The sequence below is a fragment of the Entelurus aequoreus genome, linkage group LG12, assembly GCF_033978785.1.
Source record: "Entelurus aequoreus isolate RoL-2023_Sb linkage group LG12, RoL_Eaeq_v1.1, whole genome shotgun sequence".
NCBI classification, from domain to species: domain Eukaryota; kingdom Metazoa; phylum Chordata; class Actinopteri; order Syngnathiformes; family Syngnathidae; genus Entelurus; species Entelurus aequoreus.
In genome coordinates, this window is record NC_084742.1 from 68,434,312 (window position 1) to 68,454,311 (window position 20,000).

General features: G+C 43.3%; 1 protein-coding gene across 6 annotated transcripts in view; it reads left to right on the forward strand.

Annotated features, from left to right (window-relative positions):
• sox5 (SRY-box transcription factor 5) overlaps positions 1-20,000 on the forward strand; it is an 863,129-nt gene that overhangs the window by 775,749 nt on the left and 67,380 nt on the right. For all 6 annotated transcript variants that reach the window (XM_062066517.1, XM_062066520.1, XM_062066521.1 and 3 more), the window contains 2 exons: positions 1,545-1,717; positions 3,074-3,142. In XM_062066517.1, the coding sequence (XP_061922501.1) occupies positions 1,545-1,717; positions 3,074-3,142 (242 nt within the window). The remainder of the gene's footprint in view (positions 1-1,544; positions 1,718-3,073; positions 3,143-20,000) is intronic.

The window sequence follows — 20,000 nt, forward strand, 5'->3', positions numbered from 1 at the left end:
CCTTTTTTTAATGTGTTCTTATGATTATTAAAGAAATAATAAATAACTTAATAAAAAACAAATAAATAAATACAGTATGTTTATATGTTAAAATGTCTTTGAAAAATAGATTTTTATAGTTATTAAAAAATAATAAATAAGTAAGTGAAAAAAATATATGTTTACATGTTAAAATGTCTTTTAAAAATGGATTTGTATAATCATTAAAAATAATATTTTTATAGTTATTAAACAATAATAAATAGGTAAGTGAAAAAAATATATGTTACATGTTAAAATGTCTTTTAAAAATTGATTGGTATAATCATTAAAAATAATAACAAAAAATAAATAAATATGTTTATATGTCAAAATGTCCTTTTAAAAATGGATTGTTATCACCATTAAAAAATTATAAATAAATAAATAAATAAATAATAAATATATGTTCATATGTTAAAATGCCTTTTTTTGAATATGTTCTTATAATTATTAAAGAATTGATAAATAACTTAATAAAAAAACAAATAAATAAATATGTTTATATGTTAAAATGTCTTTAAAAATAGATTTGTATAATTATTAAAAAAAAAAAAAAAATAAGTGAAAAGAAAATATATATGATTATATGTTAAAATGTCTTTTAAAAATAGATTTGTATAATCATTAAAAATAATAAGAAAAAAATAATAAATATGTTTATATGTCAAAATGTCTTTTTAAAAATTGATTATTATAATTATTAAAAAATAATAACTTAATAAACAGAAACTAATAAATATATATGTTTATATTTAAAATGTATTTCAAAAATTGAGGACAAGCGGTGGAAAATGGATGGATGGATATTTATAATTATTAAAAAGTAATAAATAAATAATACAAAAAAAATAAATATGTTTATATGTTAAAATGTCTTTCAAAAATGGATTTTTATAATATTAAAAAATAAATAAATAAGAAAAAATTTATAAATACGTGTACATATTAAAAAGTCTTTTAAAAGTGTATTTTTGTAATCACTAAAAAAAAAAAATAAGAAAAAATAAATAAAATGTTTATATGTTAAAATGTTTTTTTTTAAATTGATTCTTATAATTATAAAAAAAAATTATAAATAGACCAATAAAAAGAAAAACAAATGAGGGGGCGCTGGAGCCTATCTCAACTACAATCGGGTGGAAGGCGGTGTACACCCTAGACAAGTCGCCACCTCATCGCAGGGCCAACACAGATAGACAGACAACATTCACACTCACATTCATGTTTGTAATTATTATTAAAAAATAATAAATAAATAAGAAAAAAAAAATACATATGTTTGTATGTTAAAAAATATTTTTTAAATAATTCGTATTAATATATATATATATATATATAAATATGTATATCTTTTTTGTATGGATTTTTGACAATAATGAATCATATTAGATTTGGGCTGAATAAGAAAGACAATTTGGCAGTGAAGTAATTGGACACAAAAAGAGTCCACTCAAGATTTCCAAGTGACCCAACCTCTACCAAGACATGCCGGTCGCCTCACCTGTGACTTCCTGTGCTCCCAGGTACCCCGGACAGCCTGGCGGAGAAGGAGCGGCAGCTGATGGGCATGATCGGCCAGCTGAGCAGCCTGAGGGAGCAGCTCCTGGCGGCCCACGAGGAGCAGAAGAAGCTGGCCGCCTCGCAGATGGAGAAGCAGAGGCAGCAGATGGAGCTGGCCAAACAGCAGCAGGACCAGGTACTCTTATTTTGAAGGGGCGGCACACACACACACACGTCTCGTTAAGAGCGCGTACAAGCCAACATAGGGAATGAGCTTAGGTCAGCGCTTCCAGGTGAGCACTTCCAGGGGAACGCTTCCAGGTGAGCGCTTACAGGTGAGCACTTACAGGTGAGCACTACCAGGTGAGCACTTCCAGGTGAGCACTGATGGTGAGCGTCTGCCAGGTCAAATGTACTTGACGAGCTAGCAGCTAACTGTGGAGACACTCCCCTACGTTGGCGACAATCACCTCCAAATAAACTGCGTTTTCCTATTACCTTAAGTAGCATTATCACTGGAGGTTGAGGCCAAACATGTTGTACAACGAGAGAACGCTGGAGCGGACATCCATTCTCCAGTCAAAGCGATTTTGCCAATGTATTATTTGGTGTAATGATTATGGAGAAACTTTTTCCAAACAGTTACAGGTTGAAAAAGCTCGTTCTGGTTGCATGGAGATGAACTGAAAACGTATTTAAAAAAACAATTTTTGATTAAAAACAAAAAGATAATCTCTCTCTCTATATATATATATATATATATATATATATATATATATATATATATATATATATATATATATATATATATATATATATATATATATATATATATATATATATATATATATATATATATATATTTATATATATATATATATATATATATATATATATATATATATATATATATATATATATATATATATATATATATATATATATATACACATATTTACTTGCCAACCTTGAGACCTTCGAATTCGAGAGATTGGGGGGGGCGAGGTTTGGTGGTAGACCGGAAGAGTTAGTGCTGCAAGGGGTTCTGGGTATTGGTTCTGTTGTGTTCATGTTGTGTTACGGTGCGGATGTTCTACCGCAAAGTGTTTGTCATTCTTGTTTGGTGTGGGTTCACAGTGTGGTGCGTATTTGTAACAGTGTTAAACTTGTTTATACGACCACCCTCAGTGTGACCTGTGTGGCTGTTGACCTAGTATGCCTTGCATTCACTTTGTGTGTGTCTGCAGAAGCCTCATGCAACATGTGGTTGGGCCGGCACGCTGTTTGTATGGTGATAAAGCGGATGCTTGTAGAGGACGTTTAAGGCGGTGCCATCACGGCACGCCCTCAATATTGTTGTTCGGGTGAAAATCGGGAGAAATTTGGGAGAATGTATGCCCCAGGAGATTTTCGGGAGGGGCACTGAAATTTGGGAGTCTCCCGGGAAAAATCGGGAGGGTTGGCAAGTATGTCTATAGATATGTGTGCACACTTTCACATACGTACACACTTTCAAAAGTGTGCCCACTTTGACAGAGTGTTGTGTCCTCAGATCGCCAGACAACAGCAGCAGCTCCTTCAGCAGCAGCACAAGATCAACCTCCTGCAGCAACAGATCCAGGTGAGTGTGTGAGTCAGCACAAAGTCATGTCCATGTCTCACTTCCAACTGTCAAACAACCGGCGCCGCACGAGGGCGGCTAGCAGGAAGTGGTGCTGCAGAGTCGTCATCATCACACTCAGCTGGTCTTGGGAAAAAAGAGCCACTTGTCAAGATGATGAAATCCTCCCATTGTTATTTACTTTTGTCTTCTTGATCCCGTTCCTTCTTGCATTGTGTGGCGCTGACGCAGCAAACACAACTCCGCACAACAACACAATGTTCAACACACTTTTCAACAGTGCACACAAACCTCCCTCTACAACCTTAATTGCTTCTTCAACGTGGTTCGCCAACCGGAACGTTCGTATAGTGAAGCAAAGTTCCCGACAAGAATCAACGTAAACATGAATTATTGCTTCTAGCCTCCACAAAAGTCCCTATTTTTAAAGACACAATATATATATATATATATATATATGTATACAAACGAGCGGTGGCTTCACAAAGTTGTCGATAGCTTTAACACAAACTATCAGTGTGAGGCGATCCTTCATCAGCTTGTGTCCAGGTAGCACCTTCTCCTTCACTGTCATGAAGGTCCACTGTAGCATCTTTTTTGGTCTCATCACAATTAAAGACTTGCTGAGGAATAAAGCCACCCTTTTCTGATCAAATCCTCAACTACGTAGCTATAATGCTATAGCTCAGTGGTTGTCTAGCAAGACTTTGAGGGTTTGAAGTGTTTGCGATCACACAAAGTGACGTCTGCACAGCTTCAAAATGGCCATGCTCGCGATGACAGGAGGTGACGTCATCAAAATGGCTGGCAAAATGAGTAAATGAAAGTCATGATCTGCACACAGACGATTATTTGGCGCGTTGTACACATTCACCGACTGAAAAGAAGTCCAACAGAAGTGTTGGTGAATGGAGGTTCCACCGTACCACAGTTTGCTGCTGGAGGTCTCGCTACAGACTCCACATTGTTGTGGTCCGCAGTCATTGACAGTCCGCTCCCAAACGTGCACCTCAAAAAATGGAAGTATTGTCCTGCAGGGGGCTAGACTGGGGGCTAGACTGGGGGACTACACTGGGGGCTACACTGGGGGCTCTATGTTGCTCCAGGTGGCTCGGAACTAATAGCCGTCTCCTTTGTAAAAGCAGATGATACTGACTTTTGAGTCGAGAAAGACCCGCTTTGTATCACAGAGACCCCCGTCCAAGACGCACCCCCCCCCCGTGTGAGTTAGTCATACACACACTGTGTGTGATAAGGGAGCGTGTGTGTGTGTGTGTGTCCAAAAACAGCTGTGTTTATTTGCATTGTGCGACTTCAATTATAAATTGTTCCCTTTTTTTGTGTCTCGCAAGCGCCTTGTTTGTGAAGACGTCTCCGTGTGTGTGTTGTGGATGGTCCCGCTCGCTCGCGGTGTATGTGCGGCGCAGCTGTGTGTGTGCAGCCATAAACATCATTCACTCCCTCACGACCCCGCCGAGACAAAGCTCGCTTTTCCCATGACTTTGCAACCTTTTCCCAAACAAGCGTTACTCCGTACGACGGGCCCCCCCACCCCCACCCCCACCCCCCTGCAACAATGGCCCCTCACAAGCCGGGGGGGGGGGGGGGGGGGGCAGCTGTGGGCATGCGCGGCCAGAGGAGAGGAGCCGCCGCGGACATACGAGTGGCGTCCGCGGCCGGGGCGGAAAAAGCGAGGGTGATCAAACGCGCTCGCCATCAAAGGCTCGCTGGAGAAAAACGCGCTGCTTAATCATTCATGAAGAGATTGTCTGCGCAATCCCACAGTACAATGGCCTGCCAGGGCCGGGGCACCGGGTTCACTGTGTCGGTGTGTGTGTGTGTGTGTGTGTGTGTGTGTGTGTGTGTGTGTGTGTGTGTGTGTGTGTGTGTGTGTGTGTGTGTGTGTGTGTGCGTGTGATAAGCCCCTTGTGATTGCGTTTCCCCCTAACGAGGCCGAGTTCAGCTGTCCCTTCTTGTGTCTCTCTGTTTGCAGTGTGTGTGTGTGTGTGTGTGTGTGTGTGTGTGTGTGTGTGTGTGTGTGTGTGTGTGTGTGTGTGTGCATCCTTGGCTTTGTTCACCCCCAAACCCCCAAAGGCCCGCAAAGAATGCTTTCAAGCGTCCACTTGGAAGAGGTGATGAAATGAAAAGAAGGGTGGAGCTGATGAAAAAGTGACAGATTCTTCATAGTCTTCTTTGTCTTTGTCCTCAACTCCCTTTTTCCCACTGATTCCGAGGGTTGTTTTTTTTTTCATCTCCAGAATCTTACCCCGGTTTTCTAAACATTGCGTGTAACCAACTAGTCCGTTTGCCCAAGTATCACCCGGCCGAATCAGGTTCCCAAACCCAAACGTATGTGCTTGTGGTTCCTCAGTTTCTAAACAGATCCACGAGCGAGTATGTCTCCGGTCTTGGTATTCAACTCTCAATGTAAGGAACCTCCACCAGGCCCCACCTCCCAATGGTGGAGAAGTCCTGAGACCATCCAGCTCAGCCCCAAAATGTCTGACATTTCCTGAAAGTTTCCTCCAAATCCACACGTAACAGTTGGAGCTATCTGAAGCAATAGACAGAAACAGAGTGAACCCTCTTGTTAGTCATCCACTGCCTTTGTCTCTGCAAGACAATGTAAAGGTATGGTAGGGAAGGGATTTGTTCCTGGGTGGGAGGCTTTGTTCATAAATTCAAGGGACCGACTTTCCAGCCGCAGTCAGGGCGTTGAGGCGATCCGGTGTGGCGGCTCTAGACTCCATCCGTTTCTTGGGCACCACCATCACCCAGGACCTCAAGTGGGAGCCGACCATCAGCTCTCTCATCAAGAAGGCCCAGCAGAGGATGTACTTCCTGCGGCAGCTGAGGAAACTGAAGGTGCCGATTGAGATGCTGGTGCAGTTCTACTCAGCCATCATCGAGTCCATCATTGTGTGGTTCCCCGGCGCCACAGTCCAGGACAAGCATGGACTGCAGCGCATGGTACGTGCTGCTGAGAAGGTGATTGGCTGCAAACTCCCATCCCTCCAGGACCTGCTCTCCTCCAGGACCAGGAGGCTTGTGGGTCGGATCACAGCTGACTCTTCTCACACTGGACACAAACTATTCTCCCCTGTCCCCTCAGGCTGGAGACTACGCTCCATCCAGGCAGGAGACTACGGTCCATCCAGACCCACACCTCCCGCCACCTGAACACTTTTTTCCCCTCGGCCATCAGGCACATGAACAATAACAAGATCTGATAGCTCAGTTACAGCTCATGTTATTACCTATTCTGTGTTATATGTGTTTCATGTTGCACCTTTGCACCAAGTAAAATTCCTAGTTTGTCAACCCGTTCTCAAACAATGGCAATAAAAACTATTCTGATTCCGATTCTGCAGGGTTAGGTCTCTGCTTTTTGCAGATGATGTGTTCCTGCCGGCTTTATCTGATCTTTAGCTCTGACTGGAACTGCTCGCAGCCGAGTTTGAAGCGACTGGGATGAGAATCGGCACCTCCAAGTCCCAGTCCATGGTTCTCGCATGGAAAAGGGTGTAGTTGGGGCTGGGGAGGAGATCTTCCCCCAAGTGGAGGAGTTGTTCAGGAGTGAGGGAAGAGTGGATGGTGAGATGGACTGGCGGAGCGATCCGCGTGGTGAAGAAGGAGCTGAGCCTAACCTAGCCTAACCTATCCACGGTAGTGAGCTTTGGGTTGGGACCGAAAGGACAAGACCATGGGTACAGGCGCCAGAAATGAGTTTCCTCTGTCGGGTGGCGGGTCTCTCCCTTAGAGATAGGGTGAGAAGATCTGTCATCCGGAAGGAGTTCAGAGTAAAGCTTCTGGATCCATAAGAGTAGGTAGGAGGCCACGGAGAAGACCCGGGAGACATTGAAGCTCGTGAACCCGGGAAAATCGATATCAATATTTAATGCTGATATCGGACTGATATCAATATAGGATCAGGACACCCCTAATGTTTATTAATGTACTTAATAGTAGCAGTTTGTACACATCCAATCTGTGGAAAAAGCAGCCCGTGGACGCTTTAAAATAGAACATACCGGAGATCCCTCGACCCTGCCTTTCCTTTTTAAGTGAGTATCAGAGGAAAGTGATCCCTTGTGCGACACAGAAATCCAAAACATGCGTCTTTCCGCACCCCCTACTGGGAGCCTCCTTGTTAAGTTGCAAAAGGTTGACTGTGAGCTCCCTTTGCTGGCCCGCTCGTCTCCTATCGTTAATTAGGCCACTTCTCTCCCGGGCGCCCCCCCCCCCCCGGTGGCGCTGCGGCCGCCATGCTGGGAGGCGCGGCGGGGATGAAAGGAGCTCACCTGCGGAGCGTCCAGGGTTTATGTGGAGAGGCCAAAGAATGGGAGCCAACGCTGTATTGAAACACGGGGATGACAGCGAATGTCTCCTGGCCTAATGAATCAAAACCCACTGGAGCAAAACACCCGGTGTAGCGCGTCTCCCTCTGTGCGCCGCCTTTAATCTCGTCAGGCCGCCGCTTTAGAGGCAGAATGGCGGACTGGGGGGCGGGGAGAAGGAAGAAGAAAATTGTAAAATGAGTGAAGCCGCCTGATGCTTTGACTGCTTTAAGGAAGACCAGACGGGCCGGCGGCAGCGGCTAACAAGCTGTCCATTAAGGCTAACCTTGCGTTGCTAACTGGATCACTGGCGCTCCCCGTGTAATACGTGGCGTGGACACAAGCCACACATACTTGTACTAAAGCTAACTTAATCACCTGCGTAATTGCTTCATCTCTCCTATTAAAGTGCGGCTGGTGCAATTAGGCTTGTCCCTGTTCAGTCTACCCGCTCTACAAAAGTGCTTTGTTACCTGACCATGACTGTACTCCTACTTCTAAAGCACCCCAATCACAACCTGCCTTCTTGCGCATACCTTTTTTTTTGCAGTCCCCTTCCAGGTTTCTCATTGTTCCCATTTGGTTGAGTTTTTTCTTGCCCTGATGTGGGAACTGAGCCCAGGATGTGGTTGTGGCGTGTGCAGCCCTTTGAGACATTTGTGATTAAGGGCGATGTAAATAAACTTTGATTGATTGATTGATTTTTGTTTTTTAAGTGTTGAGGACACTTTTTCCAAAGCATGGGGTTCTCGTAACCAAAGACCTGGACCTGAGTTCAGGTAAACCAGGGTTGGGATGACTGCTTTCACTTGACCAAATGAACCGTACTCGCAAATATGCCCGGAGACTGGCAGCCATCTCTCGCTCTTAGTCAACTACTCAAGTCGCGGCCCGGGGGCCAAACCTGTTCAGTTTAGAACTAGACCTGAGTTCAAGTAAACCAGGGTTGAGATGATTGCCTTCACTTGACCAAAGGAACCGTACTTGCAAATATGCCTGGAGACTGGCGGCCATCTCTCGCTCTTAGTCAACTACTCAAGTCGCGGCCCGGGGGCCAAACCTGTTCAGTTTAGAACTAGACCTGAGTTCAAGTAAACCAGGGTTGAGATGATTGCCTTCACTTGACCAAATGAACCGTACTCGCAAATATGACCGGAGACTGGCAGCCATCTCTCGCTCTTAGTCAACTACTCAAGTCGCGGCCCGGGGGCCAAACCTGTTCAGTTTAGAACTAGACCTGAGTTCAAGTAAACCAGGGTTGAGATGATTGCCTTCACTTGACCAAAGGAACCGTACTTGCAAATATGCCTGGAGACTGGCGGCCATCTCTCGCTCTTAGTCAACTACTCAAGTCGCGGCCCGGGGCCAAACCTGTTCAGTTTAGAACTAGACCTGAGTTCAAGTAAACCAGGGTTGGGATGACTGCCTTCACTTGACCAAAGGAACCGTACTTGCAAATATGCCTGGAGACTGGCGGCCATCTCTCGCTCATGAACATGATGGATCACTCTAGTTCACTATTCAAGTAGCGGCCCGGGGGCGAACCTGTTCAGTTTAGAACTTGGGAGCCAAACATTTTTGCGGCGCTTTCCTAAAAACCCAAGAGTTGTCTGGAGGAACTCTGTAAACACACAGACAGTTTAACTTTGCGAGCAAACATAAATGAGGCGTTCTTCAAGTTCTTCTTTTAAGTCCTGTTCTTTTTGGCAGTTACACATATTTTCAGTTTTTTTATATCTCATCCCACACTTAAAGCGTGAGTGAAGAATGCGCTAATATGGCGTTTCCTCAAAGTGAAGACGTGATAAGACCGAAAGGGGAAGAGCTTAACCTGGTGGTTGTTTGAGCACACTGCAGCTAGTCCTGGATTAGTTAACCAACCCACATTTCTTACACTGCTAAGTATTTGCCACTTGCCAAGATTTAATATTTTATTTTTAGAAATTTCCCTCATTTTAGGAGGTATTTAAGGCAAGGCAAGTTATTTTGATAGAGCACAATTCGTACACAAGGCAATTCAAAGTGCTTTACAGAAAATTCAAAGAAGGCAAAAATATAAATATTTCAAATTAAAATGTGAAAATACAACAATCAGAATTAATTCCAATTAAAATCAATCACAGAGTGTAGATACAATACTTTCAGTTGTCATATGCACAGTTAAATTCAAGTGTTTTCAGGCTGGATTTGAACATCCTGTGATTAGGCCCGTCTCGCATCTTCAGGAAGACTATTCCAGATTTTGGGAGCATAAAACTTAAACACAGTTTCACCATGTTTGGTCCTGACTCTGGACCCCAGCAGGTTCATATGGTTCTAACATGCCAGCAGGAAACCACTCCCTGAGGTTCTCAGAGCCGGAGATGGTTCATATGGTTCTAACATGCCAGCAGGAGACCGCTCCCTGAGGTTTTTAGAGCTGGAGATGGTTCATATGGTTCTAACATGCCAGCAGGAGACCACCCCCTGAGGTTCTCAGAGCCGGAGATGGTTCAAATGGTTCTAACATGCCAGCCGGAGACCACCCCCTGAGGTTCTCAGAGCCGGAGATGGTTCATATGGTTCCAACATGCCAGCAGGAGACCACTCCCTGAGGTTCTCAGAGCCGGAGATGGTTCATATGGTTCTAACATGCCAGCAGGAGACCACTCCCTGAGGTTTTTAGAGCTGGAGATGGTTCATATGGTTCTAACATGCCAGCAGGAGACCACCCCCTGAGGTTCTCAGAGCCGGAGATGGTTCATATGGTTCTAACATGCCAGCAGGAAACCACTCCCTGAGGTTCTCAGAGCCGGAGATGGTTCATATGGTTCTAACATGCCAGCAGGAGACCACCCCCTGAGGTTCTCAGAGCTGGAGATGGTTCATATGGTTCTAACATGCCAGCAGGAGACCACTCCCTGAGGTTCTCAGAGCTGGAGATGGTTCATATGGTTCTAACATGCCAGCAGGAGACCACTCCCTGAGGTTCTCAGAGCCGGAGATGGTTCATATGGTTCTTACATGCCAGCAGGAGACCACTCCCTGAGGTTCTCAGAGCCGGAGATGGTTCATATGGTTCTTACATGCCAGCAGGAGACCACTCCCTGAGGTTCTCAGAGCCAGGTGGTTCATATGGTTCTAACATGTCAGAGATGCACTATGGCACAAGACCATGAAAAGACCTGTTTTCAAGTCTAGTCTCTGAGCAACAGGAAGTCAGTGCGGTGACCTCAGCACTGGACTAATGTGGTCGTATTTCCTGGTTCGAGTCAGGACTCGAGCAGCAGCATTCTGGATGTACTGCACAGCTGGTTTGGAGAGCCCAGTGAGAAGGCCATTACAGTAGGCTTATTTTTTGTCCTAATTTTTGCATTCCTAACTATATATTTTCTATTCTAGTTTAGAAATATTACCATTGAGAAAAATAACTGATCAAATAAGATATTTTGTTTTCCCCCCACATAGAAAATTGTGTTTAATTTAAGAGTTGCAAGTTGAATAAAATACTTATTAGCTTAATTGTGCTGCTAATCTTATTTAGGATGTCTAATCAAGTCAAATATGTCCATGCAGCTAATTAAATACACTAGTTTTTCCTAGAATCTAGTCTTTTTTTGCAGTGTAATGCTTCAGTCGCCCGCAGGATTCTCACAAGAATGAGATAACAGATGCCAATCCAGGCCCACTGCATGTAACTAAGTTGTTTCGGTCATGTGTTGAACTTCTTCAGTTGTACCAGTGGTGTTCCTCAGGGTTCCACTCTAGGTCCTCTCTGTTTGGCCCCCACTCACATTTTTGCAGAAGCTCCTTAAAAACAGCAAAGCGCCACAAAATAAACGGACTAAAATCCAAAGTAGAAGACGCCGGTTCTCTGGAAAATGATGGAACGAGATATTTTCCATATATCCATATTTAAGTGTTACTTCTTTGTAAACTCCTATAGTCATATAAATAATAGCTAGTATTCTTCCTCTTTTGAGTCTCATAGTAAGGTGTTGGCCTTCCAGATTGGAATGTGTCAGAGTAGAGATAACTCGGAGTAGTCTAAACAAAGCGAGTGAGGGCGAGGGACAGACGGAAGATCACGGGACCTCCGGGAGACCGAGGTAGACCGATCTGGACCGGGCTAGGGAACGCTTGGGTGCTGGATTGGTCTCAGTTTGTCCTCTAAGCTTGGAGAATAAACCACAAAATACCAACTTCTGCCTGGTGATTGAATATAAACAACAGCATATTGCCATAAAAAGGATCTGGGAGAGACTAGCAATTTGAATTCCCCATTGGAGGAATGCTGGTCAACGCAACAATTAACACAAAGTAAGACTTATAGTGAAGAGAGAAGTCCGGCGTCCCTGGTTCTTAGCTTTCTGGAAACGTGCCCCCCCCCCCCCCCTACCCCCCAAAAAAAATGGAGTTGAATGTCCCCCGCTTCTGCTTTTTGGGTTTGTCCCCAGCTTCTTCAAGTTGCAGTCCGGAATGATCTTTGTCAGCAGGAAGTTCCTGGACTGATATTCCAAGCTTTCGCTTCCAATTAATTATGGGTTCTCGCCCCTCTGCGGCAAAAAGGTCGCCCGGGTCTTGCATTCATTGCCCGAGCATATGCTGGCCAACAGATTTGGGACTGGCACTTGAGCGGGGGCTACTCGCCCCCCCCCCCCCCCCCCTGGCTGGGATGCGGCCATATTGTTGGGCGCTGGCAGCCATTGTTCAGCGCATTAACTTCACACAGCTAATTACTCCTCAATAATAACTTTACCTTGCAGTGAACGTGCCAAGCAACCTGTTTCACACCCCATATGTTAATTAGTCGCCACGTCTTCATTATGCCGCAGCGGCGCTTTAAGTTCAAGCTGTGCCGCCTGGCGCGTGCTGAACACAGTCTGGACTCGCTGCCAATTATTCTCAACTCTGCGCTCCTTCTTCTTCTTCTTCTTCATTCTGCTCAGTCCTCAACTTCCCCGCCAAGACACTTCTTTATGTCAAACTTCTCACTTTTTCTTCAGACGTGGTTTCTTCTGCAAACATTTAGCCCTGATTAGAGATGTTTCTCTTTCTCTCTCTTTCTCTCTCTCTCTCTCTCTTTCTCTCTCTCCATTTCTTGCACTAGTGTTTGTTTGGGGACTTTGGATGTGAAGGAGGGGTGCCGCCAGATTAAAAGCTCTTCTTTCTCAACAGAAGTGCGATGTTTTGTCTGCGCTCTTGTGAGGTTTTCATGTTCACTTTGGGAGCGACGCGAAAGAGAATCCCAGAGAGTGTTATTCCCCAAAGTGCTTGCCGTTTTTTTCTTCTTCAGATGTGCCGCTTCTCTTTAGTGGTGAGATGTGATAGATGTGTCCTCCTCTTTCCCTTCTGTCAACTCTTCTCTGCCTCGCTTGTCGCCAGAGTGGCGTCCCTCCGAGCGCCGCACGTCCGACTCCATTTGAAGGTGTTGCGCTGCGGGAACTTAAGTCCTCTTTGCATATTTGACTGTGACGCATGTGCATGCAATTTTTAGGAAAGAAAAGCGAGCAAACGGCAGAACAAACAGGATCTGAAATACAAACTTCATTTACGGTTTTTAGCGCTGTCAAATGATTTATTTTGAAGTTACATTAATCATGTTTTACTACTTTTCGGGACTATAAGCCGCACCCACTAAATTTCAGAAGTAAATATAAACCAAAAAATAATAATTAAAAATTAAAATTAAAATCAAATCACATCCAAATCGTGATTCTTATTCATTACAATTTTAAATTGATTCATAATATTTAAAAAAATCTATATAAAAAAAAAAAAAAACCGTGTATATATGTATATATATATACTGGCATATTATTTACTGTTATAAGTAGGGATGTCCGATAATGGCTTTTTGCCAAAATCTGATATTCCGATATTGTCCAACTCTTAATTACCGATACCGATATCAACCGATACCAATATATACAGTCGTGGAATTAACACATTATTATGCCTAATTTGGACAACCAGGTATGGTGAAGATAAGGTCAATTTAAAAAAAAATTGATAAAATAAAATAAGATAAATAAATTAAAAACATTTTCTTGAATAAAAAAGAAAGTAAAACAATATAAAAACAGTTACATAGAAACTAGTAATGAATGAAAATGAGTAAAATGAACTGTTAAAGGTTAGTACTATTAGTGGAGCAGCAGCACGCACAATCATGTGTGCTTACGGACTGTATCCCGTGCAGACTGTATTGATATATATTGATATATTGTTAATATTAATAACTGTATCCCTTGCAGACTGTATTGATATATATTGATATATAATGTAGGAAGCAGAATATTAATAACAGAAAGAAACAACCCTTTTGTGTGAATGAGTGTAAATGGGGAGGGAGGTTTTTTGGGTTGGTGCACTAATTGTAAGTACCGATACCAATATATACAGTCGTGGAATTAACACATTATTATGCCTATTTTGGACAACCAGGTATGGTGAAGATAAGGTCAAATTTTTAAAAAAATTGATAAAATAAAATAAGATAAATAAATTAAAAACATTTTCTTGAATAAAAAAGAAAGTAAAACAATATAAAAACAGTTACATAGAAACTAGTAATGAATGAAAATGAGTAAAATTAAGTGTTAAAGGTTAGTACTATTAGTGGAGCAGCAGCACGCACAATCATGTGTGCTTACGGACTGTATCCCTTGCAGACTGTATTGATATATATTGATATATTGTTAATATTAATAACTGTGTCCCTTGCAGACTGTATTGATATATATTGATATATATTGTAGGAAGCAGAATATTAATAACAGAAAGAAACAACCCTTTTGTGTGAATGAGTGTAAATGGGGGAGGGAGGTTTTTTGGGTTGGTGCACTAATTGTAAGTGTATCTTGTGTTTTTTATGTTGATTTAATTTTTAAAAATAAATAAATAAATAAAAAGCCGATACCAATACAAAAAAAAACCCGATACCGATAATTTTTCGATATTACATTTTAAAGCATTTCTTGGCCGATAATATCGGCAGGCCGATATTATCGGCAGGCCGATATTATCGGACATCTCTAGTTACAAGCGACCCTCTGAGGGCAAACATAACTGTGATGTGATTTGATGTGTAAGAACCCAAGAACCCTGACCTCATCCCAAAAGACAATCTTGCATAAAGTGAGGTCCTAAAGATTCCATAGGTGTGAATGAGTTGAGGGTTCCCCACCTGCGCTACTATTCTTCTTACAGCAACATATGGCTGGCAGTTATTGTTACTGCCATGTTGAAGACTCAGTGCACCATCACCTCCATTCCTGCCATGTTGAAGACTCAGTGCACCATCACCTCCATTCCTGCCATGTTGAAGACTCAGTGCACCATCACCTCCAGTCCTGCCATGTTGAAGACTCAGTGCACCATCACCTCCATTCCTGCCATGTTGAAGACTCAGTGCACCATCACTTCCATTCCTGCCATGTTGAAGACTCAGTGCACCATCACCTCCATTCCTGCCATGTTGAAGACTCAGTGCACCATCACTTCCATTCCTGCCATGTTCAAGACTCAGTGCACCATCACCTCCATTCCTGCCATGTTGAAGACTCAGTGCACCATCACCTCCATTCCTGCCATGTTGAAGACTCAGTGCACCATCACCTCCATTCCTGCCATGTTGAAGACTCAGTGCACCATCACTTCCATTCCTGCCATGTTCAAGACTCAGTGCACCATCACCTCCATTCCTGCCATGTTGAAGACTCAGTGCACCATCACTTCCATTCCTGCCATGTTGAAGACTCAGTGCACCATCACCTCCATCCCTGCCATGTTGAAGACTCAGTGCACCATCACTTCCATTCCTGCCATGTTGAAGACACAGTGCACCATCACCTCCATTCCTGCCATGTTGAAGACTCAGTGCACCATCACTTCCATTCCTGCCATGTTGAAGACTCAGTGCACCATCACCTCCATTCCTGCCATGTTGAAGACTCAGTGCACCATCACTTCCATTCCTGCCATGTTGAAGACTCAGTGCACCATCACTTCCATGTTGAAGACTCAGTGCACCATCACTTCCATGTTGAAGACTCAGTGCACCATCACCTCCATTCCTGCCTACCTACTTCTTGTTTGTGGAAGATCTGATGGCACATTTTCCTTGCACACAGATGTCAGCGATGTCTCCTCGTCTCCTCGTCTCCTCGTCTCCTCCTCCCCACGGCACATTCCGGTCTCCCTCGCCAGCTCCACTCCAGCATATGTCCAATTAGGCCTGAAAGGCAAAGCGGAACTGTTCTGCCTGTGATTCGTCCCCGCGGGGGGTCTGTCCGAGCGCCGCGCCGCAACGCTTTCTGATCCTGCTTTATGCTTAACCAAAATGCTACTGTAATTATTGTGGGGGTTTTTTTCAAGGGAACACTGTTCCCCTGCTACTTTGCTGTTGGCACACACACACACACACACACACACACACACAAACACACACACACACACAGGTGAAACACTACTAGAAAAGCGATGATACCACCACGCCGCATCTTTATGATTGCGGCGCCATTTCAACATCAATTTCCCCCCCTCATCAGACGGCGTTGACCCGCCTATCATCCTGCTGGGGTCAAAGGTGTCATCACCGCAGGTAACAAAAAGGTGATGTCGCATGCTGGGATGGCGGCCGCAGTCGAATTTTAGATTGTAGAGGAGATTGTAGGAAAAGAATATGAAAAAGGAGTAAATGATCAGCTGTGAGAACCTCAGCATTCCACTCCTGGGGGAACATTCTTTTCACTATTGATCTCTTGTGTAAAGTAAATGTGTACATTGGATATAGATCATCTACATCTACATCGTGATTTGTCCGACTGACTGGACTGGATGGATTAAAAATATATATATATATATATTTTTTCATTGATTAAGAATCATCAGAAAGGAAATTCATTACATCTTTTTCTTTTCCCGCCCCTATAGTGTCTTCTAAGGCTGCGAATCTCCAATTCAGAATCAATACTTTTTAACAACATCAGTTCTACGATGAACGACATTCCTCCGTAAAATGGATAAACAGCTCTGATACATTTCTATATTACCTGAAAGAAAACTGCTCTTGTTGAATCAAATTCTGGCCAAATATTTAATCAAGTCAAAATAAGAGAAGTCTTAACACTTCTCTTGTGTAAAGTCAATGTGTACGTTGGATATAGATCATCTACATCTACATCATGATTTGTCTGAGTGGCTGGACAGGATGGATTAAAAAAATAAAATAAAATAAAAAAAAGTACATTGATTTTTAACAATTGAGTATTTTATTCTGAAAAGCATTTTTCAACTTTCAATGTGTAAATCAAGCCTCCTCAGGATGTTGCAGAATCTTTTTTTTTTTTTTTTTTTAATAATGATTCTGCATGTTGCAGAATCTTCAAACACGATTTTTCCACGTGGGGAAACCAAAATATCTTATTTGAATAGGAATTTTCGTCCATTTTTACATGTTTAATGGAGAATGGAGACAACCTAATTATGCGTGATAAAATAATAATGATGATGATGATGCAAAGTCAATCTTAAAAGGAGGGAAAGTTGGAGGGATAAAGCTTCAAATCTTGGCAAGTGCGAGACAAGCAGTCTGCTTCAACACCAATTGTTGTGCGACTGTGAGTGACAGGAAGAAAAGCTCCGAGTTGCTTGGTGATGTGTGTGTGTGAGAGTGGTGCGTCTCAATTATGTCCCGTTACGCCCCCCCTCGGAGGAAAACATTTATAAATACCATCATTTATCCATAAAATTGTTACAAGTACGCCTCTGCAAAACAATCCCAGCCCCAATGCAGCTGGGATAGGCTCCAGCACCCCCCCCCCCCCTACCCCCTGCGACCTTAAGAAGGACAAGTGGTAGAAAATGGACGGCTGGATAAATTGTACTATTTTATTATTAAATGTAATCATTATTATTAAATATAGATCAAGCTGCAACAATGAATAACTTTATCCACATCGGGTTTTTTTTGTTAGTAAAATGTCAATCATGTAAATAAAGTGCATGGATTTGCCTGAAATAACATTCAAAAAATGAAATATGAAATTAAACTATAAACATTTTTTGACCAACTTGAACCATTTGATGGTGAAAAATAGGAAAAGCTGAATATTTTTTTTGATAAATGCCAGGTCAAGTCTTGTGTTTCAGTTTCAGCGCTCCCTTCCTTGTTTACCTCTGGTTGCTAGGGGCGACCACCGAACTCCCCTGCCTCTGATTAGTGATCAGAGGCAACTAACCAGGTCAAGTCTTGTGTTTCAGTTTCAGCGCTCCCTTCCTTGTTTACCTCTGGTTGCTAGGGGCGACCACCGAACTCCCCTGCCTCTGATTAGTGATCAGAGGCAACTAACCAGGTCAAGTCTTGTGTTTCAGTTTCAGCGCTCCCTTCCTTGTTTACCTCTGGTTGCTAGGGGCGACCACCGAACTCCCCTGCCTCTGATTAGTGATCAGAGGCAACTAACCAGGTCAAGTCTTGTGTTTCAGTTTCAGCGCTCCCTTCCTTGTTTACCTCTGGTTGCTAGGGGCGACCACCAAACTCACCTGCCTCTGATTAGTGATCAGAGGCAACTAACCATGCAGGTCAAGTCTTGTGTTTGAGGTTCTACTTACGTTTCAGCGCTCCCTTCCTTGTTTACCTCTGGTTGCTAGGGGCGACGACTGAACTCACCTGCCTCTGATTAGTGATCAGAGGCAACTAACCAGGTCAAGTCTTGTGTTTGAGGTTCTACTTGCATTTCAGCGCTCCCTTCCTTGTTTACCTCTGGTTGCTAGGGGCAACCACCGAACTCACCTGCCTCTGATTAGTGATCAGAGGCAACTAACCATGCAGGTCAAGTCCTGTGTTTGAGGTTCTACTTGCGTTTCAGCGCTCCCTTCCTTGTTTACCTCTGGTTGCTAGGGGTGACCACCGAACTCACCTGCCTCTGATTAGTGATCAGAGGCAACTAACCATGCAGGTCAAGTCCTGTGTTTGAGGTTCTACTTGCGTTTCAGCGCTCCCTTCCTTGTTTATCTCTGGTTGCTAGGGGCGACCACCGAACTCACCTGCCTCTGATTAGTGATCAGAGGCAACTAACCAGGTCAAGTCTTGTGTTTGAGGTTCTACTTGCGTTTCAGCGCTCCCTTCCTTGTTTACCTCTGGTGAGACGTCCATATATGGATGTAGGACTTTAGCAAACAGCAAGTGAGACGTCCATATATGGATGTAGGAGTTTGGCAAACAGCAAGTGAGACGTCCACATATGGATGTAGGAGTTTAGCAAACAGGAAGTGAGACGTCCATATATGGATGTAGGAGTTTAGCAAACAGGAAGTGAGACGTCCATATATGGACGTAGGAGTTTAGCAAACAGCAAGTGCGACGTCCATATATGGATGTAGGAGTTTAGCAAACAGTAAGTGAGACGTCCATATATGGATGTAGGAGTTTAGCAAACAGCAAGTGAGACGTCCACATATGGATGTAGGAGTTTAGCTAACAGCAAGTGAGACGTCCATATATGGATGTAGGAGTTTAGCAAACAGCAAGTGAGACGTCCATATATGGATGTAGGAGTTTAGCAAACAGTAAGTGAGACGTCCATATATGGATGTAGGAGTTTAGCAAACAGAAAGTGAGACGTCCATATATGGATGTAGGAGTTTAGCAAACAAGAAGTGAGACGTCCATATATGGATGTAGGAGTTTAGCAAACAGGAAGTGAGACGTCCATATATGGATGTACGAGTTTAGCAAACTGTAAGTGAGACGTCCATATATGGATGTAGGAGTTTAGCAAACAGGAAGTGAGACGTCCATATATGGATGTAGGAGTTTAGCAAACAGGAAGTGAGACGTCCATGTATGGATGTAAGAGTTTAGCAAACAGTAAGTGAGACGTCCATATATGGATGTAGGAGTTTAGCAAACGGGAAGTGAGACGTCCATATATGGATGTAGGAGTTTAGCAAACGGGAAGTGAGACGTCCATATATGGATGTAAGAGTTTAGCAAACAGGAAGTGAGACGTCCATATATGGATGTAGGAGTTTAGCAAACAGGAAGTGAGACGTCCATATATGGATGTAGGAGTTTAGCAAACAGGAAGTGAGACGTCCATATATGGATGTAGGAGTTTAGCAAACAGCAAGTGAGACGTCCATATATGGTTGTAGGAGTTTAGCAAACAGGAAGTGAGACGTCCATATATGGATGTAGGAGTTTAGCAAACAGGAAGTGAGACGTCCATATATGGATGTAGGAGTTTAGCAAACAGGAAGTGAGACGTCCATATATGGATGTAGGAGTTTAGCAAACAGGACGTGAGACATCCATATATGGATGGAGGAGTGGATCTTCCTCACGGCGTCTGTCTTCTTCCTCACCTTTCTCCCGTCCCTCAAACTCCGCGTCCGTCCATCACGAGCTTGCCAGCCTTCTTTGTGGCGTCTTTTTGGCAGCATCGTTTTCTGCGACCATCTGTCTGCTGTACTTCGCTTTCTCTCTCGCTGACTCCCCCTCTCTTCCTCTCTTGGCTGCGCTGCCAAAAAACAACCCG